At 38.6% G+C, this 20,240-nt stretch overlaps 1 protein-coding gene across 1 annotated transcript in view; it reads right to left on the bottom strand.

Moving 5' to 3' along the window:
• UBE2E3 (ubiquitin conjugating enzyme E2 E3) overlaps positions 1-13,525 on the bottom strand; it is a 75,121-nt gene extending 61,596 nt beyond the window's left edge. The window contains exons 1-3 of the mRNA XM_063428676.1: positions 13,369-13,525; positions 11,975-12,199; positions 7,998-8,048 (exon numbers count right to left, since the gene is read on the bottom strand). Of these exons, the coding sequence (XP_063284746.1) occupies positions 7,998-8,048; positions 11,975-12,168 (245 nt within the window). The 5' untranslated portion in view covers positions 12,169-12,199; positions 13,369-13,525. The remainder of the gene's footprint in view (positions 1-7,997; positions 8,049-11,974; positions 12,200-13,368) is intronic.
• Between the last annotated feature and the right edge of the window lie 6,715 nt (positions 13,526-20,240).

Genomic DNA, 20,240 nt, shown 5'->3' with positions numbered 1-20,240 from the left:
GTCTGCCATGTGGCTAATGGAGTTTTGCCTCTGTCCTTGGAGATAATTGGATTACTTCTCAATTACCTCCAGGACAGAGAGGAGGGATTGTGATGCATTGTGGGATTGTAAATGTCCAATACGTTTCCCATTTTCCCATCTGGTCCCCTAGGGGAGTGTCCACCAAGTGGGAGACCTGCATAAAAGCCGGGCAGGTAGCCTCAGTAAATCAGTTCTGCTGGACCCTGGAAGTGTCGTCTCGTTCTTGGGTGGCATTGGATTGTATGCGGTTACAGTGCAACTGCCAGGAGTGTAAGCTGTTCGTATGTTTTTTTTCCTGTTCGGCTGTTTACAGCATTTGTGTGTTTCCTGTTCGGGAGTTTGGAGCATTCCCCTGGTTCCAGGTCGGGAGATTGGTGAATTCATGTGTTTGCAGTTTGGGAGATTGGTGATTGCAGTAGCTGCCTGAGTTTTTCATATTCACAATTCACCTATGAAAAGAGAGAAAGTTGACCATTGACACAAGGTCCTTCAGAATGTCCCTAGTAGACTATTTAAACAGTTTTCTAAATAGGGAACTCATTGTAACCTGAGCACAGAGGATTTGAAATTAAGTAGACTGTTTCAACAGGGAATGGCAAATCTTTGAAACTGTCAATAAACAGGCACGTGGAGATGCACATCCGGTAGCTCTAAAGATGCCTTAAGATTGTATTTTTGATAGAACGTAGAAGCAGCCCCGATACTTTCTGTAGAAAAACTGTATGATGGTAAACTGCAAGATTGCACCAGAGCACTCTAGGCAGTATAATGCTACAACATGCTGTATTTTTTTGTTGCTCAGAGAGTTCTCAACATATGAAGCCACTTGTCGACTGCACTAAATGCGGAAGTGTTAATGCATCTTGTATTTTTATACCTTTAATAGCACACACAAAAGTTTCAATACTTTTTTCCAGATTATTTACATTTAGCATGCTAGTAAACCTGGAGTGCACCTTCAGGTCTGATATAAACATGAATGAAAAGGCTATGTAGAGAGCACTAAAGAGACAACAGATTTCCAGTTATCACTTAGTGCATGGTTATGAACGGGTTCGGTCTTATTTCTCTAAAACAGTTTATCAGCCTGAGCCACTGGCTTTGCTGCTATGTACATAGACTACAGGGGTCATATTACTGGTCTAACAACCAGGTTCAATTACCTCATGAGCTTACTTTAGAACCAAGTCACCGTTAGCTGAAAAATTATTAGGAATTTTGTCTGTTTCTGACCTCCCTGGCTTTCTTGTACCAGATATATTTAACATATTTTACACAGCCATTTTAATAATCAATATTTTCCAACATTACACCTAAGTTCTTAAAGTGGAATTGTCCCCATTTGCAAAGACTCTTGACGGTGACATCTCTGCTGGGGGTCCAGTGGCATTGGGGGAGCATAGAGGAGTTTTACTTAGCTGTACCTGTCCTTCACGGGCACCGCCACCATCTTCTGCTACTGACGCTTCAGGATTCAGTCAGTATGCAATGTGGTGTTTTGGATTGTTGCACTACTATATTTTAGAATAAGGGAATCGTATACATTCCCACATTTGTACTGAGAGACACAATGTAAAAGGTTTCAAAAGCCAAACAACTTCAAGTGCACTCAAGCTTGAAAAAGACATTTTGGTCGAAACGTTGCTGCTTGATGCTTTAGTTTCAATAAATTTACCCAAGCCTTGGAGTGCCTGTCAGAAGCCCAAAACTGCACTTTGAGTCAGTCTTCTATTTAATTCAAACATGGGCCGTTTGAGGTTATTGGCACGTTTCCTTGCAAATCAATCTCTGGAGTGTTTAAAAGGTTGTCCTTAACACTGCTTGTTAAAACATTTCCTTGAACTTCCAGAATTTAGGTCAGCCAAGAGAAAAAACGGACTTGGGACTGTCTCATGCATCAGATGAGGGATTGGTATCTATTGCATGGTTAAAATAGTGTGTATTTTGAACATTTAAACCAGTATCCAGACAAGTGCTTTGCAATGAAGCATCGTGGGCAGCCTGCCAACAATGTCCTTTACACTGAAAGTGTTAAAGATCGTATATTTGCTTGAGATGAACCCCCAACTAATTTTTCTTCATTCACATCAAACTTGTCTAGTGTAACTTGCTTGTATGTCTATGCTGGTGCTTTTTAAAATATATAGTTCGTAAGCAAAGCTTCAGAAAGTGGAAAAGAGACAAAGGAAAGTTGTACTTCTATAGAGAGCTGCTTCTCCATAAACATTACCCAATCATAGCTATATAAAGAAACACAGCAGCAGGTGGGATTGTTTTAAGCTACTATTACTTTTGTAAAGTAAGAAGAAAGAAATGGATGGCGTTAACTTAAAATTGTTCTATAGTTTCTCTTTTATCCCCAAATTAAATAATGTCTCTTAGAGGCACACGCACAATTGTCTTGGTTTGTAGGGCTAATTTCAGTTAATGGTGTACTGCTGATAAGCTACATCCCAAGCAGTTTACCATTTGTCCACAAAGTTCTTGACGTACAATATACACAAGAAAGGCTACGTGTGGTTTCTTTCAGACCTGCTGCTATTGTGCTTAAAATATTAAGAAAAAAAAAAAGGAATTAAATGTGAGCAGCATAGCAGGTTAGAACTTGTACCAGTAGCTAGTAATATTAAAATGGCACCCATGACAGCTCAGTGTAGTGGGTACAATGCCAAGCGTCTATGTGCCATCCCCCAGTTTTTGTCAAATACTTTCGATGCAGCTTTAAAACAACATTGGCACCAGTATACTGGATAATGTGGAAGTGTAAATTTCGCATTATCATCAATTCCGACCAACTTGGACTGCAGCAATAGGCTCTGAGTACTGGACTAATATGTCCTCAGATTATCACTTGCCCTGTACATGTTGAAAACAATTGATATTGATAACAGAGAAGTGTAGATTAAAACAAAATCTCAAAAAAATAAAAAAGCAAAAATTATTGAAAAGGGGATAGGCTAAGAACAACAGAAAGTATCAAACCTTTAAAAAAAAAAAAAAAGTGTTCGACTATTTACAGCGAGATGGCACCAGGACTTGTGGAACCATAACCACTTCAACGTTTAGTTGTAGTTATGATGCAAGACAGACCCTTTACAGTTTAAATGAGAAATCAATGCTACATAAAGTCTGAAAAGGATCATACTCTTTAAATTCTAAAACATTTGAAAGTGTCACCATCATCAGAAATGGTCTACGAACCCTTACATATCACTTACACAATTTGTTTCCTGCATGTGGGGTATATACCATCATTTTTTTTTTTCTTGCCAGTGAAAAAGCAGGACCTGCTCAGAAAATTATATATGTCACTGGCATCATATGCTTGCTGCAGCCTTAGTCACAAGGGATTTGTAAATTAGAATACACTTCCAAGATGACAAATACCACACTGGAAAACTGTCAGATCTTCAAGTGATAATTACAGCTAAAATAACTAGATTTGTTAGATGAAGATAATCTGTGTTACTGTTCTAAACAGATTTATTGAAAAGAACCTTTAGTGGAAGTCACTTTAAAGGGAACACAAACGTGAACACTTCATGTTACTTTAGTGGGCTGGTTGCAGTGGTCCTGTAGTTTTAATCTTGCACATTTAAAAGTTTTGTTTTTTTTATAACCTACAATATTTACATCTCATACCGACCGCCAATAGAGGAGCTTCCACGACATGGATTGTAAAACTCAGTAACGTGATGAGCAAACCCCCATAAGAAATGCTTGGATGTGTGTGGCGCATTGGCATCAGGCTCCTAATGCTCCTCTACGAGAAGCACTACACTGGCCCATCGCGGAGGAGGACTTGCCTCCTCGGTGATGTTGCATGAGAGACAGGGAGCCTCAGTGCTGGAAAAAGGTAACAAAGGTGTAAATATACTTAGGGTCAGGGACGCTATAAAATAAATCCTGTACATCATAGATAATATATGGTGCGGTGCATGCAGTATGTTTTGCAGTATACAACAATCAGCTGATTTTTTTATTTTTTTTTTAAATGAACAAAAATCCTCTATATGCCTGAAACCATATAGAAAATTCTGTTTTGCCACTCTTGTTTGCGCGAGTTATTCCACCTAACTTTAGGGTAGCTGATATAAATAATGAACAAATTTCATGGACAATTTTTGGAATAAAATGTACGCACCAGATGAAAATCTAGAAGTTACGTTGTCATACTATTCAGTGTGTCGAAAAAATATCCCAACCCCCTTCAGTAACAATTTATGTTCATTCAAACCTTTTCCCTTGTTGTTTTAGTTGGCTAATGAAGGATGTATAATTAGGTTAAAGAGCTACTAGGAAAAAACAATTATCACCAGACAAGATTATAATAAAATACACCAACAAGATTTATGAACAAACCAAGCTAATACCATGTGATAAGCGCCTTATATTTCTTCTTTTGGCAGTAGAACGAGTAACATATTTGTCCTGTGGATTCTAAAGGAGCTATTTAAAAAGCACAGAGATTAGTTATCACCTAGAATTAGAATATTCAGTAATGTAATCTTGCAATACATCGTAACAAACTTTGCCATATCTTTAACCAGAATATCTAGTCTCCCTTATTTTGTGTCTAGAGCTTTATTTTAATACAGTCTGGTTAATCTTATTGACAAGTGACTTTTCTTTGGCCAATCTTACTAATAGGAGTGATAAGGGAGCCATAGTTAACCATTTATCATCTCTACTTGGTTCTGGTTCCACATCTTTGTTAATCAACAACATTCAATTGATACAAAGTGTTAATTCACAAGACTAAATATAGTAGAAAATTGACAAGGGAATTGCAGAATTCTCGCTAACAAAGATAAAGGTCATGTGAATTCTCCAAACTTTCCTGCTTTAGTAAAGTAATCCCATTAAAATGCAGGAGTGTTTCTCTACAGACTCTTTTACACCAAAGCGTAAGCAGATTTTTTTTTTTTTTTTACACACAAATTAAATGATCACTATGGGGTCAGGAACACAAACATGTATTCCTGACCCTATAGTGTTAAAACCACCATCTAGCCCCCCTGGGCCCTTCATGCCTCCATAAATATAGCAAAATCTTACTGTATTTAAGACTGAAGCTGTAACTCTGCATGCTCTTTGACTCAGAAAAACAAGCAGGACATCAGAAGTGGTAGCTTGATCCAATCACAGTGCTTCCCCATAGGATTGGCTGAGACTGACAAGGAGGCAGATCGGGGGCGGAGCCAGCATGATTCAAACACAGCCCTGGCCAATCAGCATCTCCTCATAGAGATGAATTGAATCAATGAATCTCTATGAGGAAAGTTCAGTGTTTGCATGCATAGGGATGAGACACTGAATGTTTGGATGCATTTTAGGCAGCCATGACCCAGGAAGGATCTCTAACAGCTATCTGGGGAGTGGCCAGTGAAGTTATCACTAGGCTGTAATGTAAACACTGCATTTTGTCTGAAAAGACAGTGTTTACAGCAAAAAGCCTGAAGGTAATGATTATACTCACCAGAACAAATTCAATAAGCTGTAGTTGTTCTGGTAACTATAGTGTCCCTGTAAGCCCTTTTCATTAAAGGGACACTAAAGTAACAATTTTCTACTATTCTGGAAGCTTCTTCTATAGTAGCAATATCCTACTATTCTAGAAGTTTAACAAATATATTCATTACCAGTGCATATCAACATCTGAATTTTGCACTTAAAACCACGAGTAAAATGTAGTAACATTTTAGGATTTAAAGCGGCAATGTCACTCCTCAACAGCTCACGATAGTAGTTATTGTGCTTGGAGTAACTTTAAAGACAGATAATATAGATTGTATTTATAAAAAAATATATAGTAAAAGGCACAGTGAAACCTACGGTTAACAATCTTCCCTTTATCTAGTATTGTGTGTGAAATGTCCTAAAATGTTATGTTGGCAAAATAGGACACCCACTGTCTAGAAAAATATTCTAAAACAAAAAGGGTAGATACAGCAGCAGCTAGTTCAACATCTCAAAAAAAAATAAAAATAACATTAAGGGGCTTTAAAAACACCCTCAGGGGTCACCATGGAATGGCAACATTTGCAAACATTGGGGACATATCTCCAGGTCACATACATTCCCAAATCAGCTATATTGGCTTTAAATTTGCAGGCACCAAGCCAACTTTCAACAATTCACAAGTTAGTGAATACCTAGGACTGTACTGATAATAGGACTCTTCTTAAAAAAATATACAAATAAGGAAGGTAAAATTACTGTGCCAGTTTTATTAAAATATTGTCTTAATTCATGACAGGGAGGTTTCAGCCTCATTGCGATACAGTGAAATAGTCAATAACACTAACATGCCAGCCATCCTGATTTCCACTAAATATGTCAGAGACTTGACACATTTAGAGACTGGATTCTTGAATTGAGCATTTTACAGCTCACATTGTTATTGATGGATGATTAAAGGACTTGTCTCTTGCTGTTCTGATCTAATCCGCCTGCCACCTAAGCAACTTATTGTGTAAAATGTTTTTTAAAGGAGATGTGTTGTATTATTATCATTTATATAGCACCAACATATTCCACAGTGTTTTACACATATAGAAGGAAAAATTTAGAGGTGAAAAGGGCACTGTTCAAAAAGCTTACAATCTATGAGGATCAGAGATAGGCAGATATACATTGTTGGGGGGGTGTCTCGCTCAAGGACACTTACAGGTGAGAAAATGTGATCGAGATTCTAAGGCAGTAACGTTACCACTGCTCTAAACAGCGGATGCATTTATTTCTATAACATGCCATATAAGACACACACACACACAAAATCAGCATTCTTACACGGTTTAGCTCTTGTAAAGAGTGCAAAACAAAATGCACAAAAAAACACCACATTAGGATGTAAATATTTTTGTTGACTACAGAACAAATATGAAATTAAAATAACAGCTGAGAGTAGCTGTGTTACATTTTCTAAAACAAACATGGCTCAATATGAACAGATACCTACACAAACAATTAATTCACATTTCAGAACATACAAGTGACCTTTAATAGAAGCTTAACTACTACTGCCTGCAAGAGTTTTCCTTAGCTTTACAATACTGCACCATTATTACAATACTATACAAGGCACTGAAATTCCACTTTTATACATGGCCAACAAATTAAAAATCTAATAACCAACTTCAAAGAAATATAAAATAGTTCAAATATTATACAAAAGTAGGTCATGTCCTGACAAAATAAAACAAAAAGTAACAGACCATTTAGACAGCAACAGTGAGCATAAATCATCGATTTTCAAAGCGCAAAAGTGTCACCTTTTTAAACCATAAGGGCTATCACAAAAATAAATAATTTTAAAAATAGATGCGCATTATTCTTCTAAGATTGGTAAAATACACAAGCTGTTTACTTTATAAGAGCTAAATAAATACTCCATAAAAGCAAAGAAACTTACTAACTTTGCATTATCATTTTAATTACAGGAATTGTATTAACGACGAGCTGAAATATCCCATTCTCCCATAGCTTTTAAAATATGTCTGCAATATTAGTCCTGAGCGGTTTACTTGACTCAGTGTGAGTCTTATGAATCCGAATGAATGCTCTAATATTAATTTGATTGCCAAGCAAAAATAATGTTTAACAACATATTTCAAGAACAAATGCAAGCAAAATAAAATTATTAAAAACGGGAATATTTTAAAACAAAAAGTCCTTAAACAATGTAACTTAAGTCAAAGAATTCCTAATGAAAAAAAAGTCATATAGTACACACTTAAAACCTTACAGAAAAAGCAAACAAAAAAAAATGCTAGGCTATTAGCTATGGTATTGATTTTATAAATAACATGCTAGGCATTCATCAACTTTACAATGGAATGATGCACATTTTTCTATTATATAGTGTAGTGCTATTCACTCACACAGACAAAAAAAAATTAGATTTCACCACAAAACTCCAATTACATTGTAATTTAGTAATAAGCAAAAAAATGTAAATGAAAACAGTTACATACCTGCAGTTTGGAGGAGGATCAAGGGTTATTTCAGCTAACTCCTTCTGAATTCTGTAAGTAAAATGAGAACAGATATACAGCATTTCAAACACAGTCTGCAGAATGAATCAGGGAATTACACTGCCCTCTACCATGATGTTGTTAAATGCAAGATTGGCTTTGCCTTCAGTAACGATAACATGGCTGCTTCCTCTTTGTTCTCAGAGGCATAACCCAAATCCTACAAATAGAGGAAACTTGCAGCTGTATTCTAACACCTACAGTGCAGTTATGTAGTTCACAAACGTAAGGGACAGAAAAGGATCACATCCACGTGCTCAGAAAAGTGAATGACATTTGAAATTAGACACTATTTATCGGATAGATTTCCTTCTGAAGCTAATATGCAAATTAGATAAAAAGGGAGGGGGAGAACTTCAGTATATTTGACACTGACTTTAAACCTGTTACAGTGCTCTTACAGAGGCAGTATTAACAAGCTGTAACATAAGCATTGAAAGCTTTTTGACAGATTGTGCCCCTATTACTATTTAAACATCATTTAGAAAAGAATGCCTACCACATTTGCTGCACTCCTGATTAAGAGTTCAGAACACATTTTAACCAAGCTTTGCTTAAATGTTTTATAGTTCTTCCAGGGAAATACAAAACCTTAAATTGCTGAAGTGAAAATGCTAACAAGTTGGGTTTCTAAACAAAAAAGGAATATATATAAAATAATAATAAATTTTGATCTCAAATGGTTCCTTTAACATTCAGTTTTTAAAAATGCATATTCTATGCAAAAACAGGAAAAAAAATTAAATCAAGTAGCATAATGCAGGCCAAATGGTATTTAGATGACCACAAATATCTTTTGAAGCATTTACACAAACTCTCTACATTATTCCCAAACATCTATAGATCTATCATGTAGAATATTTTTTATTGACAAAAGTCTACTTCTCAGCCTAGGCAAAGCATTTATAGACTCTACAATTAAACATTTGGCGAACACACAACTATATGATTACCCCTACCCCCTCCACCAGCCTGTGTTTGGGGAGGAGGGGGGTAAAAGAAGAAAAATGCTTGAGGGACACATTACTTATTGGACAGTCTAAAAAAATTAAAACAATCAATTAGCTCACTTAGGTGTTGGCTTAACTTAATCTAATTCTTACTTCAGAAAAATCAAAGAACAAAAATTACTTCATTGAAATATGAATGAATCCCTTAATAAAAATTTTAATATTTAAAAACAAATTAACATGAATGACACTTGACAAAATTAACTTGTTACACGTGTCAAAAGTCAGTAAGGCAGTTTGAAAACTTGAATGGCTGGGATGACCAAACTACAGATGAGGAGCTACCACACATTAAAATACTCAACTTTAGAATCCAAAGATTTTAAGAAGCTGTGGATATGTGCAGAGAGGTATACTCTTTAGCTTTGTGGTAAAATGTGTACTAAACTGAATTGCATATGTCATGCTGCATACAGCACAATTTAACATTTGATGATGGGTCTACTAAATCACATTACTGTATTCGGTACTTATTAACTATATTACTGCTAGACAGTGCAAAAGACAACTCAACTGGCAACAAGCGGAGAGGAGACAAGAGTTGAGATGTGAACAATGTGCTGCTGACAGAAACGTATGTGCTGGCTTGCAATGACTCTAAGTGCCATATCTGAATAGTAAGTCTCAGGGAGATTTAAAAAGTGTTTCGGAACAGTAATGTTCACGGACTCTAAAAACAAAATGGGATAATTAGGAGCATTCCATGTTTCCATGATACTTGCCCCACTTTTAGATTTTTACCCGATTTTCGCTAAGTAAAACAAACTTCGCCTGAAACCTATTTGTGTACTTAATAATAGCCCTGAGAAAAAGGGATTTAAAATCTAGTTTCTGTTCAAACAATTCTATATACTGGTATGTGTTGGTTTACAAGCAAAACCATTATAATTAAATAATCAGAGTGCAATCTAAAAACTAAAAAAAAATAAACACACTAAAATCTAAAACGTTAGGAGTCAGCACAAACATTTAGCATTCCTAAAGTTTACCAGAGAGCCACATACTATAATATTAAAATGGACACCTCAGGTAGACATAACTTAGATGCACTGTATAAATCAATTGACAGTTTATGCAAACTGATTTATTAATATTTGATCCCATATGCCCTCCTATTCGTACCTTTTCTCTCTCCAACATAACCATCAGTATTTCCCTTTTTGCTCCTAAATTCTACTTTAATGAAGCAATAACTTATAGAACTTTAAACTTTAGTTCAGCTGACCACTATCTGAGTACGCCCTTGTAGTGCCCATTGAGCCCTGTTTGTAGTATACAGAGTGCTGGAGAAATTTAAAGTCAATTCTTCATTCCCTGATTACAGCAAACTCTATTCAAGTAGTTACAGAGTTAGTAGTGCAATGGAGGTACGGTAAAAACATACTTCACTCCAGCTGCAAATTTGTGTCCACTGGGGACATTGCAAACCCATGGTGGTCCTGACGACCTAAGCACACTTGACATATACAGACAGTTCACCAGTTCAGGGAAACACTTTGACTTCCCTCCTATAGTGATGTAGAGGTGAATGTGAGGATGGCACCCTTGGGAAATCTGCACATTATTCTCTGGTTGTGCCAGGACAGCTACACAGACAATATAAATTGAAAAATAAACTAGGATTTGTTCTAAATAGTAGCAACAATCCATAGGTAATTTCATAACCAGATTGTACAGAAACCAAGCACAAAAATTCCACTTTAGGTGAGCCTCAGTCTTAACATGGTTGAAAGCGCAGCAATGCAAGAACTCTAAAATGGCTTATTATTTTAGTCAATTTTTAAAACTCGTTAACATGCATTAAAATGAATAAGTCATATCCAACCTAAAATGTCCTTTTAAACATGTGTATGTATCACCTTATTACTTCTGACAATGATCTCAGGATCTAACCTCTTTTCCAGATTTCTAGTGCAGATTGGTTATATGCACGTTTTAATACCTAGTTACAAAGCAAACATTGTACCTCAAACATGATATTTAACAATTTGTGAATGTTCTGGATCTTGCATATGCAAAAGTAATACACTTCTTAAAGTAAAGTGTTGATTGGCTGTCTTTTAACAGCAAAATATAACAAATAAATAAAAATAAACCAAAGAAGTGTGCATTTGTCTCAGTCAACAGTGCTGTACATAGTGTACATAATGTATATTGCTTACTTTGACGGATCAAAAGTTTGAGTCTGATGAGCAGAAAAATTAAGATTTTTACTAGTCAATTCCTGATTATATGACGGATATATATGACAAAAAAGTAAAAATTAAAAAAAAAAGACTTTTGCAGCTGCTGATTGGACATCAGCATGAAAAATTTAAAGATCTCATTTTCTGGTAAAGGTTGTGAACTATAATATTTCAAAAACTGGGGCAGACACCAGTTGTACATGGCAGATTAGAAAATAGCACCAAGCGATTTATTTCACCTGGAATAAACTTGCTTTTGCAAATGTTTGTTAAATGATGTATGAAGCAAACAGATCTGCCAGAACTTAGATACAACTGCAGATTTACTGTTAAGTATTACACAGTGGTTGTGGAATTGGACATTCTAAAGAAAATGACTATATACATAACTCAAGCCATTAAATCTGTTATAAGTTATCCATAGAATGACTAATGATGGTCCAAAAGGGCCCTTATATAGATTATTTAACACAGATTTTTTTTTTCTGTAAGTCCAAAATCTGATGTAAATCAGTTGGGTCTGTACTTGACTGACACTCTAGCATCCTAACGTAAGTGCTTGTTCAACAATGTCCAAGCCCAATTTATCAACGGGTGGCTATTGTACAAGAGAATCGCACCAATTTATGAATGGTCTTTTGTGGCCTTCTGCGAGTACACTGGAAGTTTTATTTTTCCATTCACATCCTGTGACATGTCTATTTTTCCCTTTGCCCATTACCTTTTAGCACTAGTGGATAGCTTAGCAGTGGTTTTACTAGATAATTTGGTATTTTTCTTCTGTTGGACCGCTGAAGGTTTTCTTTCTTCTTGCTCTTCTGGTTCAGGCACTGGCGGGTCCCTTTGATCAGCATCTGAACTACCACTGCTGGTACTTGGACTTTCGTCATCTGACCTTTGCCTATCACTTGACATCTTGATGGACTATATTTATACGTAGTATAACCTGTCAAATGAAAGACGAATGAATACTTTCAAAATCAACTTTATCATATGGTAACGACAGCTACAATCAATTCAATTACACAGAAGAAAGATGACACTTTAATATGAAGAATTAATATGGTTTATAAGATAAAAATTACTGTAAGCATTAGAAATGCTCGCCCCACAATACAAAAAAAACTTATTTTTTAAACAAGTTTTTTAAGGTGCTTCCATGGTATTTAAATTCTAAACTGACAATAATTGTGGTTTAATGTTTAAATAAAGAACCACAGTCCCCCATTCAATTTATTAGACAAAAAAAAAACACACTGATTAAGTGACCTCTCAATGATTGAATTAAGTCACACCGTTTATAACTGAAATATATGAAAGCAAAAGCAACAAACGAGCATTGGAAAAAAAATGTGATTCCCTTGCTATCAACAAAGCTGCAGAGGAGAAAAAAAAAAAGTATTGGGAGAACTCCAGCCAAAGGGAAATAATAACTTTTGACATATACTGTAAATAGCATAAGTCACTAATGCCTTGTAAATATTTACACTGAGGCGTTTGACTGTGTTGTGGTATCTCCCCATTTAATAACCATTTTCAGATTGATGTATTTAACCCCTCTCACTGATAGCTAGGGCACTCCAGCCCCCCCCCCCTTCGGCAGCCAGTGTTAAGGGGGGGGGGGGTAGGAAGGAGGGGGCTGGGGGTACTTTAACCCTATTTATATATATATATATATATATATATATATATATATATATATATATATATATCTCTGTGGGGGTATAATGTGATGGGTTATCTGCCTGTGGATGGAGCACACTGCCAGCCAATGCTACTGTTTGGAGACAGACCCCCCCCCCCCCCCTCAGTACTTGCAGGAGGGGGTGAGGGGGGGTTTAAAGGCCGGGGGGGAAGGGGGGAGGTATGGCAGCCGGTTTGAGGACAGGGTTGGGGGTGCTGAAGGTGAGGGGGGAATCACACACGGTATGTGGTTATGGTGGAAGGACTCCATTATCGGCATGGAGGACCAAGTGAAGCGTGAACTCAGTTCCAGTCCCCCCCCCCCCTCACTACCCCCCCGGGGGCTGAAAACAAGAACAAAGCTCGCTCTCTGCCCGTCTTCCCCCCCCCCCCCCGTGCCACCACCACGGCCACCGCTTCCTCCTCCCTCACCTCCGGAGCGGGTCCCGTGCCGAGCCTCGAGCCGATGGACGGTGCGGCGGGGAGGGGAATCCTGGAGATACCGAGCCGGGGGGTAAACGAGCAGGCTCCGGCCGGCTGCCGAACATTGAGAGTCGGAAGAAAGGAGGAGGGGGGGAAGAGGAGGGGGGGAGCAGAGCTGGCTGGGTGTAGTGCGGTATCGCTGGCGGCAGGTGGCGCTGTGGAGTTCGGTGTGGGAGGAGGTGAGAACGGGGGAGGGGGGGGAGAGAGCCGCGTGAAGAAAAAAAAAAAAAAAGAATGTCGGGCGCGTGCCGCGGCCGGGAGATGGCGCGAGGTTAAGCGGCGCGAGAGGGTTTCACATAGAACTTTATTACGACAAACCCCCCCAACCCTCCCTCGGCTTCTTACTTCCTCGCGGTCGTCAAGCCCCGCCCCCTCTTCCTCCGCTGCAAAACGGTGAAGTCAGCAAGTTCCAGCGCGCGCGCCCGGCTGGCCGCGAGAACCCGCGCTTTCCCTCAGGGAGTAGGGCACGCGGTCCATCACCCCCCCAATCCGTGTTAGACAAGGACAAAGAGTTTCACAGGCTATCTACCCCCTACTGGGGCAATACCTCCATGGGGCAAATTGACTGAGGGTTTATCCCATTATGAGACCCGGGAATGGGGCATAGCTGTACTTTAGTGAAAGCCATTAGAGAAGAGGTGTGAAGGGACAGCAAGGGTTACTGTGTACAACTGATAGATCGTGGGGGAAATAAGGGAGAGAGGGGGAAATGGGGGAAATAAGGGCGAGAGAGAGGGGGGAAATGTGGGAAATAATGGAGAGAGAGGGGGGTAAATGAGGTAAAGAATTGAGAAAGGGGGTAAATGGGGGAAATAAGGGAGAGAGAGAGGGGGGAAATGTGAGAAATAATGGAGAGAGAGGGGGGAAATGAGGGACAGAATGGAGAAAGGGGGGAAATAAGGGAGAGAGAGGGTAAATGAGGGAAATAATGGAGAGAGAGGGGGTGAATGAGAGAAAGAATGGAGAGAGAGGGGGGTAAATGAGAGAAAGAATGGGGAGAGAGGGGCCAAATGAGGGAAGGATTAGAGAGGTGGTAAATGAGGGAAGGAATGGAGAGAGAGTGGGTAAATGAGGGAAATAATGGAGAGAGATGGGGTAAATGAGGGAAAGAATGGAGAGAGGGGGTAAATAAGAGAAAGAATGGAGAGAGGGGTGAATGAGAGAAAGAATGGAGAGAGAGAGGGGGTACATGAGGGAAAGAATGGAGAGATGGGTAAATGAGGGAAAGAATGGAGAGAGGGGGCAAATGAGGGAAAGAATGGAGAGAGGGGGTAAATGAGGGAAAGAATTAATAAATGGGGGAAATAAGGGAGATAGAGGGGGTAAATGAGGGAAATAATGGAGAGAGAGGGGGTAAATGAGGGAAGGAATGGAGAGAGAGGGGGTAAATGAAGGAAGAAATGGGGAGAGAGGGGCTAAATGAGGGAAGGATTGGAGAGGTGGTAAATGAGAGAAGGAATGGAGAGAGAGAGGGTAAATGAGGGAAATAATGGAGAGAGATGGGGTAAATGAGGGAAAGAATGGAAAGAGAGGGGTAAACGAGAAAGAATGGAGAGAGAGGGGGTAAATAAGAGAAAGAATTCAGAGGGGGTAAATGAGAAAGAATGGAGAGAGAGAGAGGGGGTAAATGAGAGAAAGAATGGAGAGAGAGGGGGTAAATTAGGGAAAGAATGGAGAGAGAGGGGGTAAATGAAGGAAGAAATGGAGAGAGAGGGGGTAAATGAGGGAAAGAATGGAGAGAGGGGGTAAATGAATGAAGAAATGGAGAGAGGGGGTAAATGAGGGAAGGATTGGAGAGAGGGGGCAAATGAGGGGAAGAATGAAGAGAGGGGGTAAATGAGGGAAAGAATGGAGAGAGGGGGTAAATTAGGTAAATAATGGAGAGAGAGGGGGTAAATGAGGGAAGGAATGGAGAGAGATGGTAAATGAGGGAAATAATGGAGAGAGAGGGGGTAAATGAGGGAAATAATGGAAAGCGAGGGGGTAAACAAGAGAGAATGGAGAGAGGGGGTAAATGAGAGAAAGGATAGAGAGAGGGGGTAAATAAGAGAAAGAATGGAGAGAGAGGGCGTAAATGAGAGAAAGAATAGAGAGAGAGGGGTAAATAAGAGAAAGAATGGAGAGAGGGGGTAAATGAGGGAAATAATTTAAAGAGGGGTAAATGAGAGAATGGAGAGAGAGGGGGTAAATCAGAGAAAGAATGGAGAGAGAGAGGGGATAAATGAGAGAGAATGGAGAGAGAGGGGGTAAATGAGAGAACGAATGGAGAGAGAGAAGGGTAAATAAGGGGAGGAATGGAGAGAGAGGGGGTAGATGAGAAAAATAATGGAGAGAGAGGGGGTAAATGAGGGAAGGATTGGAGAGAGGGAGTAAATGAGAGAAAGAATGGAGAGAGAGAGGGTAAATTAAGGAAGAAATGGAGAGGGGTAAATTAGAGAAGGAAGAAATGTAGAGAGGGGTAAATGAGGGAAAGAATGGGTAGAGCCCTACCTGGACTGCTGACACTAAGCACTTACTTCTCATCTCGTTATGTCAGCCTACTGCCAATTCAGTGTTTTTCCTTTTCAAACTCCCATCACCCATAGCCAACGTTGAGGTCCCCATATTAAGCTAAAGATTTTAAAGTAGCTAGGTGGTTTTACTTTTACTTTTCAAATCAGTGCTTTCACCTCATGCTTCATACAGTTAACCCACTAGCACAGTACTTCTCTAGCTTATATGCTTTTCATAAAATGTCACTGTGACTTGCCTATCGTTTAATAACTACTTAAGTGTAATAATTACTAAAATGTGCCAAACATAAAGCAACAACCACATGTTAATAAGCCTAACTTTTGAGCAACTTGCATACCTTTAACATTGATCGCATGTATTCGCCTATTAATCCTCATATCTACTTATAAAAATGTGCAGCTTAATCCTGTCATGACAATGTTTACGTTTATAATCCTGTGACTGCTGTCGTGGCATAACGGGCATGTTTGTAACCCATATTGCACAATAAAAATAAAGAATTAAAAAAAAAAAAAAGAATGGGTAGAGAGGGGTAAATGAGGGAAAGAATGGAAAGAGAGGGGGTAAATGAGGGAAAGAATGGAAAGAGAGGGGGTAAATGAGGGAAAGAATGGAAAGAGAGGGGGTAAATGAGGGAAAGAATGGAGAGAGAGGGGGTAAATTACTTTGGATAATGTATGATTCAGAACATGGGTAGCCAAAAGGCGAGTCATTTGTTGGAGAATTGCAGTCACACACACAATGCTCAGCCATTCTTGAACTACAACTACCATTATGCTTTGCAATTCTTAAACTACAATTGGAGAGAGAGGGGTAAATGAGAGAAAGAATGGAGAGAGGGGGGTAAATGAGGGAAAGAGAGGGGGTAAATGAGGGAAAGAATGGAAAGAGGGGATTAATGACTTTGGATAATGTATGATTCAGAACATGGGTAGCCAAAAGACGAGTCATTTGTTAGAGAATTGCAGTCACACTCACAATGCTCAGCCATTCTTGAACTACAACTACCATTATGCTTTGCAATTCTTAAACTACAATTCCCACAATATTTTGCCTGCTTTTAACTATAATTCCTTAAATACGTTGAGCTGCCTTATTATTTTTGCCATTTTTATAGCCCCAACTTATTCCACACCATTGCCTTACTACATGAATTACAACTCCCACATTGCTTTGCCTGCCTTTAGAATGCTTTGAGGGAGTTGTAAGTCAGCAAAAGAGGAGGATTTGCATTTTCTTTATCAATTTTTTGTATCTATATGGTGGCTTTTGCTGTGCGACCTGTAAAGGTACTATCGGCGTTATGAATATCAATTGTGCTGTTCTGAAAAGTGGTCTAAAGTACTAAAAGTGGCGCAGTCACCATGGCAGCCACATTCCATAGGTGACTCCCTTTTCTGTGTTCGTACCACTTCTTATACATAGAACCCATATGTATTGATATTTTGGAGCGAGGCGAAGGAGCCACAAAATTAATTGATGCATAATAGAATGTGAGGGCTTCACTCAAAATCTGCTTCATCAAGATAGATAAGAAACCAGAATTACAGCATGGAATACAGTGGCCTAATGTGTGAGAGACGTTTAAACAATTGTCCTACTTGTGTATAAGTGTTAGAAATATTTATTTCGTATATATCATAATAATTAGTTGCCTAGCCATCTTTGTCTTCCTTCATTCAGCCATTGTTAATTTCAATCCTTTCTCGTCGACATTAAGGTTGCCACACTGCCGTTTTGCGTGGTATGCTTAAGAATGCTACTAGATGTCAGGCAGTTTTAAAAAGTTCTACTAGTCAGTATGTGGAATAATTTTCAATGAACACTACACACACATAAAGCACTTCAGGATAAGCTCATTTTAAATACAATTCATAAAAGCGCCTATTTATATTTACAATCAGAACCTTTATGAATAATTGCAGAAACACATACCCAGTTGTCAATCAGACAGCCAGGGAGGTTATTTTCCCTATTCCATTAGCTAAACACAGCTAATAGAAGTAGTAGGAGTGCTCTGTTAGACAAAACACACTTGCCTTCTCCGCCAAGTCGCAAAGTGCTTGTGTGCGCATGCCCATAGGGCTCATTTTATCCTACCTGGAAAGCCGCAAGCTTGCAGCTCAAAACCAATGGCTTCTGCATGACCATTTACCAATGGGAGGATTTGTAAAGGCTGCAGGCAAGAGATCTGGAACTTTTGCATGCTGTTTTTCGATACATCCCCCATTTTCAAGAAAATGAATAAATAAATATGTATTTGATGTAAATGAGTGCCTGAGGACTTCCTTGCACCATAACAACTTAACTCATAGGAAATAGTTATGGTGCTTAACCTGTCAGTGACTCCCAGACCGAGGCTTCCTGATTCAAACCTTAGAGTACTTCTGAAGTTCATGCTATGAGTTAACAGGCGCAGAATTCCAGGCTCGTTTTAAACCTTTTGTTAATGGTTTGATCCCCTTTATGAAAAGCCGTCTCCTGGGAACTTCCAAGCACCATAAAAACGTAATTCTGAAAAAAATTGTGAAGACATTGCAATGTTAAGTATATATTGTGCTATACAAATTGTTTGCAAATGTGTATGTTCAAAGTTATGTAATCTTGACTTCAGCTTCGCTGCTACACTAATGACTGCAAGCCTGCTAATCTGGAGCAACTGTACAAACAGCCATCCTGCTTGCAACTGACTAGACTAGCTTGATAAAGACCTGGGTACAGGTCGAAATGTTGCGGTGTCCATTAAACCTGCTTAACTTATCACAGTGAGTGCCCGAGATTTTTTTATTTGCAACTGACTAGAAGGCATTTTACAACTCTTAGTGTGCAATTGTAGGTTGCAGCTATGTCCATTGTGTAGCAGCACTCTGTGTACATTAAATCTATACATACCTGAAGGTGAACTTGTCGTCTACACTCTTTGTGGATGGCAGGTTAACTTTAATTATGGTGGTTCCTTTGGGATCCTAGCAAGACTTGCAGCTCAGCCCACCAGAATGCAGAACTCATAAAAATTATGATGTAAAAAAGAATAGTAAAGTTGCAACCCTAGTCAGCCCACATTTAATCCGACCAAGACGTGTGCATCTGTACCTTCATGCACTGCATGGGCAATTCATCAAGCTGTTTGCAATATGATGTTTGAAGTGACAGATTTCATTTTCAGAGTTTCATGTGTATAAATCTAGATTGTAAGCTTATTTGCACAGGGCTCTTGTCACATTTTGTTGTACGACACTTTAAAATATGTTGGAGCCATATAAAGAGTAATGTATACATGCTCACTAACCTGGATCACGACCGTAGTATCCATTTGATTACTTGAAAATTTTCTGAAGAAGTTAGCTTACTATTTTTATAGGGTCTGTTAAGCACCTATTTTATTTTGATGTTGTCCAGCCTCACTAAGTTCTAAGTAATGTTTCTTTTGCGAACGCTAAGCAAACTGAAAATAACACAATTTACATATAGAAAGCATATATATATATTTATAAAAAAGTTGTGTAAAAACAATAAAATAGTTAATAATTGTGCAATAATCAAGACAATTTACACATAGCTCTAGCCACAAGGTCGAATAATACAATACACCCTCAAGGCTAATGTTAAAGTCTGTGTTGATTAATTGTCCAGAAATCTCTTACCGCCCCATAGCTCAGATTGACAAACTCCGTTACGGACCAAATGTGCTGTGATTACTGATTCCATACTCTAAAGGCAGCACATTTCCTTGCACACTCTGGACTATTAGCTAGTGTATCAACATCCTGCTCCTCATCTGCCTCTATTATGACCACAAAGAACATCAGTTCTATGGTGCTATATAAGTTTCTGTGTACATCCCTTTATACAGCGAATCTCTTATTATAAGAACATTAATGCTATTCTAACATCTGCTGGATTTAAAGACGATCTGCATTCTGTACAGCTGTCAATTGGAGCTATTGGTCAAGGTGTTCAAACCTTCAGAAGCCATAGCACTACTTCTGATGGTGGATTGCGAAACAGGACCATACCGTCCCTCAATTATGTCTTCGGTTTAGTTTGTAACATTGATTATGGTGGGTTTATTTTTATTATTACAATAAATTAGGAATATTAATTATTGCGTGTTGTGTAAACGAACATAACTCTGTTCAGCAAAAATAGATAGTTTGTTTTGCAAAATGGAATTGCCCTTGCTGGATTTACTACTGTTATTGTTATGTTATTGTGTTTGACTTCAAGAAGCACTGCAAACTTGCACAGCACAAACTGGACTGAACACACAGATATATTTTTTTTTTTAATAAAGGACAAACTGGAAA

Source organism: Pelobates fuscus, chromosome 8 (genome assembly GCF_036172605.1).
Source record: "Pelobates fuscus isolate aPelFus1 chromosome 8, aPelFus1.pri, whole genome shotgun sequence".
Lineage (NCBI taxonomy): Eukaryota > Metazoa > Chordata > Amphibia > Anura > Pelobatidae > Pelobates > Pelobates fuscus.
This window is presented reverse-complemented; position numbering and strand designations above follow the sequence as displayed.